The 9827-nt window shown below is 42.8% G+C and overlaps 1 protein-coding gene across 2 annotated transcripts in view; it reads right to left on the minus strand.

Annotated features, from left to right (window-relative positions):
* The window catches only part of MAP3K7 (mitogen-activated protein kinase kinase kinase 7), a 92156-nt gene extending 82335 nt beyond the window's left edge, over positions 1 to 9821 (minus strand). For both annotated transcript variants that reach the window (XM_019537764.1, XM_019537762.1), the window contains exon 1: positions 9740 to 9821. In XM_019537764.1, coding sequence (XP_019393309.1) covers positions 9740 to 9805 — 66 coding nt within the window. In that variant the 5' untranslated portion in view covers positions 9806 to 9821. The remainder of the gene's footprint in view (positions 1 to 9739) is intronic.
* Between the last annotated feature and the right edge of the window lie 6 nt (positions 9822 to 9827).

Consider the following 9827-nt stretch of genomic DNA (forward strand, 5'->3'; position numbering starts at 1 on the left):
CCCCACTGCCCCTTCTTGCCACCACTACTGTTTCTCCCTGCCTGCTGGCCACTCCAGCACCAAGGCTCCTGCCACCCTGCCTTGGGCCCCATCAGTCCAGGCTCCATGCTTATGCTGCCCAGCCCCTGACCCATCCCTTCTCTCCACTACTTCTTCCTGCCCTGGGCTCCCACCACTGCTTCTCCCCATCCCCCTGCACCAAGCACTATAATGAAATTGCTGAGTACTAAGAAAACCAGGTAGGCATTTTTAATGCACGCTATAGTGCAACCACAGTAAGCGAAACTGTGTTAAGCGGGCGTTGCCTGTACTTCACAATTACTGGAAATCAAGAGCATGTACACAGGGAATCTGAGAAGAGTAGCTAGCATGCAGTAGATTCACAGTCTGGCTTACTTTTGTAGTTACTTTCCCAGAGATAGGCTCTTGCTGCATGTGAAGAGTCCAAACAGGAAATGAGTGCAGAGTAGACACTGTCCTACAAATTGACAATCTATAGCTGTTGCTATAGATTGCTATATAGAAACTTTATCCCAGAAGCAAGCCCTATAAGATGTCTACACAAAGATATTTTTAAAGCACGTGTATAAGTTAAAAAAAATTCAACAAAACATCTATTTAGATAGACCAGAAAAACTGATGCCAAAAATTAAGTGCCAGCTAATTCTTAGGTTTTTGTTTCTAAGCTCCTAACTTGATACAATTAAGACTTAATTTCCCACACTCACCGTACCACACACAGCAGCTGCTACCAACTGCAACTAGAAGGATGAGAAATATTCTGGGTTACTCAAGGCTAACTGCTACATGATTCATGCTAGGAACCCAAAATGCCATGTTGCAAAGCATATTTTCTAGACCTCAGCTCTTTCTTGTTGCTCTTTTCTGACTCATTTTTACACTTCTTATTGTTTTTAGAAAGTAGGAACCACAGCTCCACATAATGTGTTTCGTTGGGACTGTGCTCTGAGGTAACATCATCCCCATGCTCCTGTTCTATAGTCCTTTTTCACATATGCACATAAAAAAAATATTAGTGCTTTTAGCCACAGCACTGCTCTGCTTTCCAAGAAATAATCCTATTTCCTGTAAGTATGACCTTTCTTTCTGTCCTCAGGTATACTGCCTTACATTTGGTTATATTAAAATGCATGCTGTTTGATTATAGGTGAATTCTATTCAATACAGATTTCTTAATAAACTATTATTGTTGAATTACTATTGTTGTTATTCACCAATCCACCAGTATTTGCAGACATGCAAGCTTTCAAGCATGTTTTTATATTACTATCACTGATAAAATCATTAAGTAGCATTAGGTAGAGAACCAATTCCTGTGGGAACCCACTAAAAAAAGAAACCCTTGATCTTCTGTTTTCTTATTTAGTTATGCTTTGATGTTTATAAATTAGCCAGGGTTTAATCCACCGAATACATGCTATAGTGGTTTTCTATTATGCTAAAATTTTTAATGGGGAGAATGTCATGCAGTGCTAAAGTCATGAGACTAAGTGAACACAAAGTGATAGTATTTTTCATACGTTTGTAAACACCTAGCAATGGGTCTCCTGGGTGCTTCATATAAGTAACTAATTTATTTATTAACTGAAGTTTTTAACTATCCTACCTGTAACTTATGTGATATTTAGTAGTGTTAATGGTTACGTATATTTGTGTAACTTGTATCTTATGACAAGAGGTAGGAGTAAAAATATTATGCAAACTATCAGTTCTTTTCCAACAATGGCAATGTATTACAACACATTAAATACATTAGATTATATACAGTTTGAAGAGCACTGTGTGTTAGTTTAACCATACAGTGAAAAAGTCAGAGTGCACAATATTAAGCAACGCCTCTATAAATGGATCATATGACCGAAGCAAAAAGATACTGCATCCAGCAAACTGTACGTGCACGTCAAACAGAAAGAATGTAATTACTGAAACTACCCCTGAAGCATCCAGGGTATGACAGTACACTGGATCCAACTGGTGCAATGTGGTGGGGCTACTCATGGCGGGGTAGTGCCTATAAAATACCAATACTGCAACCTCCAGAGTAAAGCGAGTATAGGGTGCCTCAAAATCCTAGCCCCTACTGCCTTGTGGATACTCCTTGGTTGGAGAAAAGCTAAGGGGACACCCTGACAGAAATGTGCCCTTGCTGAGGTGTTACGCAGTCAGCAGCAGTTCTTATCTGTTGCCCTCTGGAAGAAACTACAACCATTGAGGCACTGAATGTCTGGACTTTGGATTCTGTCTCAATGGTCTAAATGGGTGGTGGTAGATCCTGGGTAGCCTCCACTCCTCCATACTCTTGCTTAGGCATGCATGTCAAACGTCTTGGTGACTGGACTGCTTATGCATACACCATGAACCAGAGGACTGACGGTTACCTACTACTCCTGAACCAATTTAAGCAAGATTTATATAATGCAAGTGGTTCCAGTGATTTAAAAAGGACTATGTATTTGTATAAAGAAAAGACTATGTGCAAATCTTTACGGGATTAAGGCTTTAGAAAATGGTTAGGATTCTAGGTAAAATCCCTACATTTATAAAAAGTGCAAGACAAACATCAATCTACATAAGATGGCAGGATCTCAGGTTGGTAAAATGGTGCTATTTAATAATTATATCAGTAAAAGACCATAATAAAATGAAGGGGGAAAACAAGACTAATAAAAACCAACCACAAAGCTTCCCTACATGGCAAGGCCCAACTTCAGGTTTCTGTTGCAAAAAATGGTATCACTAATATATGGGAGATGCTTTCCCTTCAGTTACTTCCCTGTGTCAAAAGAGCAAAGCAAGGGCTCATACGCCATGCGTGTAACTAACTAGCTGAATGGACAGTGATTGACTGGTGTGATAGGGGAACCCTGGGGTGCTGCTGCAGGAAATGTGAAGAGATAGCCAGATAAAGGCAGGCTCAGGCTCTCCTTGCCTAGCTGCTCCCCTGATCCTACCGCCTGCCCCTCTGCAAGGAGGTAAATCTTGTAATGAATTAGTTTTGGAGATCCACTCAATCTGCAAAAGTTATGGAGGGATGTCTCTGGTCTAAAAAGATTGAGAACTGCTGGTTTAAGGGTTGTAAGGGAATGCAAAATCTAGGGCCAAGTCACTAGACAAAATTATATTCAGCTGTTCGCAGTGTTTTAAATGTAGATGTATACATTACATATTGAGTTCTCCTAGTGGTTTGGAATCTTAAAATAGGACTTTTTAAGAAATATATTTAGAAAGTTTATCACTTCATCTTAAAAAGGAGACTCCTACAGAGTGTCTTTCTTGCTACTTTTTAAGTAAACTGTTAAAATTAAAATAAATTATAATACTTCAGGAAAAATGTGGAAGCTAGCTTTCAAATGCTACATGCCTTAAGGCAGTTTAGAAGTCATTTTTGAGTGTGAAGAAGTGTAATATAGCATACATAATACTATTCTCTTATATTTTTGCATAAAAAGGTGACTAACTTTTTACAAGCTGGATGCCAAGGAGTACCTGACATAAAAGCAAATTGTGTACATTCTGCCCTGCTCAAACCGAGAAGAGACATAGCAACCATTTAGTACTACGTCTGAATCATTGCTAGTGTGAGCTTGTAGCAAAAGCAAATTGCTATGGAAAACAACAGAAAAAAATGAAAAAGAACAATAATCCAAAACCAAAATGTTAACAACAAGAAAATGTGTTTGGAATATCATGTCTTAATTGGCATTTCTTTCCCCCTGTGTGTTATATCAAGGCTGTTTTGAGTGTTTCTGGCCACACACCAACCATGTAGGTTGCTTGCTTCCCTGGTTGCATGTCATGTGGGTCATGCCCCCTCCACAACAGTGCCCCTATGCTGTGCATGCCACATCACAAGGGTCCCTCCTGTTGTGCTGCCCAGCAAGTGCCTTGCTGCAGTGTGGTCCACACTGCATTGCACTCGGTCCCTGAGGCCCTTTGAGGCACCTGGCAGTGGGCTCCTGCAGATCGGTCCCTAAGAGCAAGGTCAAGCAGTGGAAGCTGGAGAAGTGAGAAGGAGCTGAGATTCTGGTGGTATCAGCTGCTAGAGTGGTGGGGGCAGAGGTGCCCAGACTAGCTAAAATAAAACACGGGATATTCATTCTGTTATCCAGTAAAACTTGGACAAATCAAACAAAGCACACACATAGATCTCACAATTTTTAGCATGAACTTGGGACCTGTAGCTATTCCAGAACTTCAATATCTATTAATAAACTAGTGGCAGAGTGGCACTGCTCTCTGTTGGCAAGACTGCCTTGATAATACTGGAGCAAAGCTATGATTATGTAAGCATTTCTGAGGGGTCTTCAGGCAAGCTTTGTTAATGCTTTCTTTTCAGACACCTGAACTGAGGTCTGCACACTATCATAACATTTGATCATTTCACCTGCCTTATAGAGGCTGTCTCTTAGGATTCTGTAAGATTCTTATGCAAACACTACGGACAGTTTTCTTCTAGTGCACAGAATGTCCTTAATTACAGCATACTCCAGTGACTCCCAACCAGGGTGGCACAGCACTCACCAGAGGTGTCTTGAGATCATTTCAAGGGTATCCTGGAGTACCAAGCAATGTTAGGACTGTTAGGTCCTTGCCTTGTTCAGGCACCATTGGTGCACATACTTTTGGTTCACTATAACCTGCCTGTGCAGGTTAGTGTGCATACAGAAGAGAGTGCCAAGATTTGACTATCAAATCTGAGAAAGACAACTCTAGTTATATCAATTTTCTATTAGTGTAATGGTAGTGTAATTCTTGTTGATAAGACTTCACAACATTACTGTGAAGATATTCATGTAACATTTTACTTGTTGAAACTACTAACTGTGATATATTACGTGCATTATACATACTCGCTCCTATATGCCATAACTTTGATTTAATTTCTAAATTCCCCATGAATTTTATATTCCTCGTGGGGTAAGAACTAGATAAAAATGACTTATCTACTGCTTGGTTACTTGGTACCACTGACCATGGGCAACATACAATTTCAGTTTACATCAAATGCAAAAGTATTTTCAATTCCTCTACAAGTGAATGAGGCAGAGGAAGAAGAATGTGTATATTGTACTAGGAGAAAAGTAAAATCATGATTTGTTTGTTTATAGAAAGGGAAAAAGGAAATCCTCTGGAAGAGCAATTAAGCCAAAGTTATCATCTACAGGATTCCAGTATGTGTCAGCGTAGAAGTTTAAGTAACCGTGACTTTTTGAACTGAGCAGAAGATACCACAGAGATTTCCTCTCAACCTACATTTATAAACACTACGATTGTTTAGCCTCACTGAATTTTTATCCCCATACAAACTGTCAGTATTTAGCAAATTATTTTTTTTATAGTTGAGATGCTATTTAGCTGCTACATAAAACTAAATTCACTTCCATACAATTATTACGTTTAGTAGAAGAGGTTAAGATCTTATTACACCAGAAGGAACAAGCATAAGGAATTACAAGCACAAAGATAGAAAGAACCCTATCAGATCCAAAGTCTGTTAGGTTCAGATTTTGCTAGTTGCTTTGTATATGTAAATCCCACTGAAGGTACTGGGAAGGTCTGCCTGGGATGCCCTTTAGAATCCAACCTCCTCTGAAATGGAAATGACCAAGATGTTATCAGGTTAAGCGAGGATGACATCAAAACAGCCATGTTTCTTCAGACCTCTAAGATGCCTAGAATAAAGCTGCATCACGTGACCAAGGACAGACTACACTATGGATCCAAGCTGTCTAAGCACAATTATTTGCATGTTTCCCATAGGGAACAATGTTATTTCAACAAAGGCTTCACACAAATAGAGCAGGGGGTGTCTACCTTCATGGAACACCTTGAAGTAACAGGGCCTTAGCAAGCATGATGCTACAACAAACCTTTTAGCAAAGTATCTAGTCCACTCTACGTCACCAGAAAATCCAAAGTGGTCTCAAATACATCATCAAGAACCTCTCTAACAATTACTTTCCAACGTCAAAGGAATTCAAGGTAATTCCTTTACAACTAAGCTCCCAACATAACAGTTTGAGGAAAAATGTTTTCCACTAACCTAAATGGAAAAATAAGTGTCACTTCCTACATAATCAGATAACAAAGATGCAATACAGATCACAAATGCAATATTCATGTAAGCACCACAGACACTGTAGTTTCACTTTAACCAAAAGAGAGAGGCCCATTTCATGAATGTATACCTATACAAAATACAATACCCCTAAGAGGCAAAGATAACACGTAGCACCTTAATACCCTGATAACACCAGTATTAGGAAGAGAAGTGGAGAAAAGAACAAGGACACCCAAAATTAAACACTCAATGGGTGCATTAAATGGAGCTGAACAATCCTCTTCCATTTCCCTGTGATAAAGTCTAACTGAAATACAGCTGTATTAGCCTCTGTTAAAGTTCCCCTGAAGCAGTGATCCCCTAAACCAGGATGCTGTGGCATGCCACCAGATCCTTTTAAAGGTGCCATAAGTTGTCATGCAGTATTAGGTGTGCAGACACCTGCATGATTCAGAAGATAAAAGGCAGGGTAAATGTGCACCTTATAAACTCATTACTCCTACACATAGCATATACATATGATTTTCACCTTATGAAATCATTCATCATAATATGGTATATGTATGTATAGCATACATACGCATCTATATAATGTGTGTGATACCAAGTGTCAGCAACGTGTCTGGGCAGAGTACGATCCACGACCTTGACTTTTAAGATGCTGGCGCACCAGGGCAGATGGTGTGGGAGCCATGAGGGGCCCAATCCTTGTTGTGGGAGTGCAGCCCTGGCCCCTTCCCTGCCATTTACCCTGAGACACGAACAAGAAGCAAAATGTCTTCAAATGCCACACTCTGGCACCTGTGCTAGGGGGTTGCCTAGCCCTGCATTATACTACAGTAAAATATTTGTTATCTGGCATTTAAGTAACCAGAAATTCTATTAGCCGGAATTTCCGGCTGGCTGGCTGGCCAGCCACAGGGGTGGAGGCAGGGAAGCTCGCATGCAGCAGTCACTGCCGCCACTCACCACGCTGTGCTGCCACTGTTCTACATGCAGCCACTGTTACAACCTTCCTTCCACCCCTCTGTGTTATTTGAAAACCCCTGCCTGGCTATTTCAGACAACCAGAATTTTTACATAACCAACAAGCCCCTTACCCGGGGATGCCAGATAACAAAGATTTTACTGTATATATTACCTATGCATGATATGTATATATAGCATATGATTAATGACTCTATAGGATGAAGAGCATATTTGTTTAGTATATATTATACTATTAATGTAACCATACTATATATTATACTATACATGTATGTTAGAAATGTGAAAAGTTAAATGTTTAAAGGATAAGTATACTTATACTGGTAGTGCATTACCAATTAATGTTTAGCACAGGCTACATACAGTCCACTGGGGAAGGGAAGTGGCGCAGTGCGTCAGAAACAGGAAGGTGGCAGGGCAGGGAGGGAGGGAGGGATGAGGGGGGACTAATACCCATATCCATAATACGCCTCCTTTCCAGTGCACTGGCATGAAAACCCCTCACCTGCTGCTGCCACCCGTGGCTTCATGTAGGCTGCGTTGTCTGGTAGGGCCTGCCACAGACTCCTCCTCTCCCTCCCACGGAGCAGCTCCCAGCAGTACCTGTATCTGTGTGGGTTTGTGCACAGCCTCCGACTCCCCATGGTGCTCTGGGCAGGCAGCTGCAGCCCCTTCCCTGTAGTGGGATGGGACAGGCACCAGCCTGGGGTCCACATGCCCTGGCGGGGACTAGCTATGTAATATTGCTTAACCATTTAATCAATATAATTAGAGAAGATTAAATGGATAATTTTTATCCCTACTAGGTGGTTTAAAGTCAGGGAGGTTTACCTACCTAAGCACCAGAGATCATTAGGATTTCCACACCCCTCGTTCCCCACTCCCATCCCCACGTATTCCACAGTCCTTGAACAAAAACGGTTACTCCCTGTTTGTACCCAGTTTATGAAATAACAGCATGAAACAAGCAGCTGCAGTATTTGGGGTTAAGAATTCCACCAGGACTACACATCTTAATCACGAAGATTCTCCAAGTAGGGTTCCATTGAGTCTGACAAAAGCAGCATCAGGCTTGGTACAAAGTAGGGATACAAAGAATTAAATGTTTAATCGTTTTATGGATAAACCCAGTGATGGCAGGTTATAGCTTACTGTTTATTGTTTAGTAAATGGTGAGCCAAGGCTTGGCAGGGAAGGGAGAAGTAGGAGGGCTCCAAAGGTATGGGAAGGTGGCAGGGCAGGGGGGAGAAGGGCCTAGTATCTACAGCTATCCTCTGCGGACCCCAGTGCAGCTGCTTGCAGCCTCCCCACTGTCTGCCACAAGCAGCCCAGGCTCTGGGCAGGCCCCTGCTGCCTGTCTAAGAGCCCCAGCTGCTCGCGGCAGGCAGCAAGAAGGTTGCAAGCCACTGTACTGGGGTCCATAGAGCTTAGCTATTAGATACTAGTCCTCCCCAAACCACTGCTGTCCACAAGCAGACTGGGGGTTACCATACCAAGTAACTGTGTAACCGTTGTAATTACAATAGATTAAACGGATATTTTTTTAATCAGTATTTACATCCCAAATGCATATAATGTGTGGTGTATGGTATATGCATGCTGTATACACTACCACAGGTTTCCTTCGCTTTAGGCTGTACATGCATTCCTGGAAAACAGCATGTAACTCAATTACTTATAAAATGTAACAAGTAGGGGTACGTTCCAAGACCCTGACTGTACTGACCCCTAGACCCATTTCTACCACAAGACAAATGTGGTACTCACCAACAGCACAGGGTGGTGGTGAATGTTACCATAACGGGGATGGCAACTAGAGACACGTGTCACAGACAACAAGCAAGGAGCACAGATCCACACAGAAGACTATATTTTGGTACGCGTCACTCCCACAATGCACTGCACAAAGCAGCTGACTGCACACTTCCACCACACCAATTGCATAAAAGTGAATTTACCCTGCATATAACAAATGTTTGGTATAAAAAGGGTCATTGTGTAAGAGAATTCGCACATGCAGAACCTGCATAAAGCAAAGGAAACCTGTATACTCTATGTAGCATATACTCACATATCACACACACACACAACTGCGGTTTTCAACCTGTGGTCCATGAACACCTAGTGGTCTGCAAACTATGTCTAACAGGTTGGTGAATGAGCACTATGATCTATCAAAAGTGTCTGAATACCCCCACTTAAAATTGTGGGGCTCTGCACCTCCAGTCAAAGTTTTTCAGGGATCCACAAATGCAAAGAGGCTAAAAGCCAGGGCTCTAGCACATTGCCCATGGCGCTCCCTGGTTGAAAATTGCTCCTTTTGGGGAACCTGTGGGAGTTTAGTGAAGTCAACCCCATCCCCAGGAATGGGAGGGCTGTCCAGGGGCCCGGTGCAGGCCTGTCTCACTTGGGGTGTCCTCCTTAACTCCACTTCTCCCCCAGCCCCCCATCAGGGCATTTAGGCCACACACCTTGACACCTGCCTGCTCAGCCCTGCCCTGCCCGGGCCTCTCAGGCTCTCCCCAACCCGCTCCCTCTAGCCCAGACGTGCAAAACCAGGAGGCCGCCCAGGGACAGCTGCGAGGGGCTGAGCCCCCAGAGCTCGCGCCCAGCCCGCCCCTTCCCCGCGGGCCCCGCACCCGGCCCAGTCCAGTCCGGCCCGGCCCGCACCTCCTCCACGGTCATCTCCTTGTAGTCGATCTCCTCGAAGTTGAGCACCGGGGGGGTCTCGATCATGTCCGCCGAGGCGGCCGCAGAC

This window comes from Crocodylus porosus, unplaced genomic scaffold (assembly GCF_001723895.1).
Source record: "Crocodylus porosus isolate Cpor-Errol unplaced genomic scaffold, CroPor_comp1, whole genome shotgun sequence".
Lineage (NCBI taxonomy): Eukaryota > Metazoa > Chordata > Crocodylia > Crocodylidae > Crocodylus > Crocodylus porosus.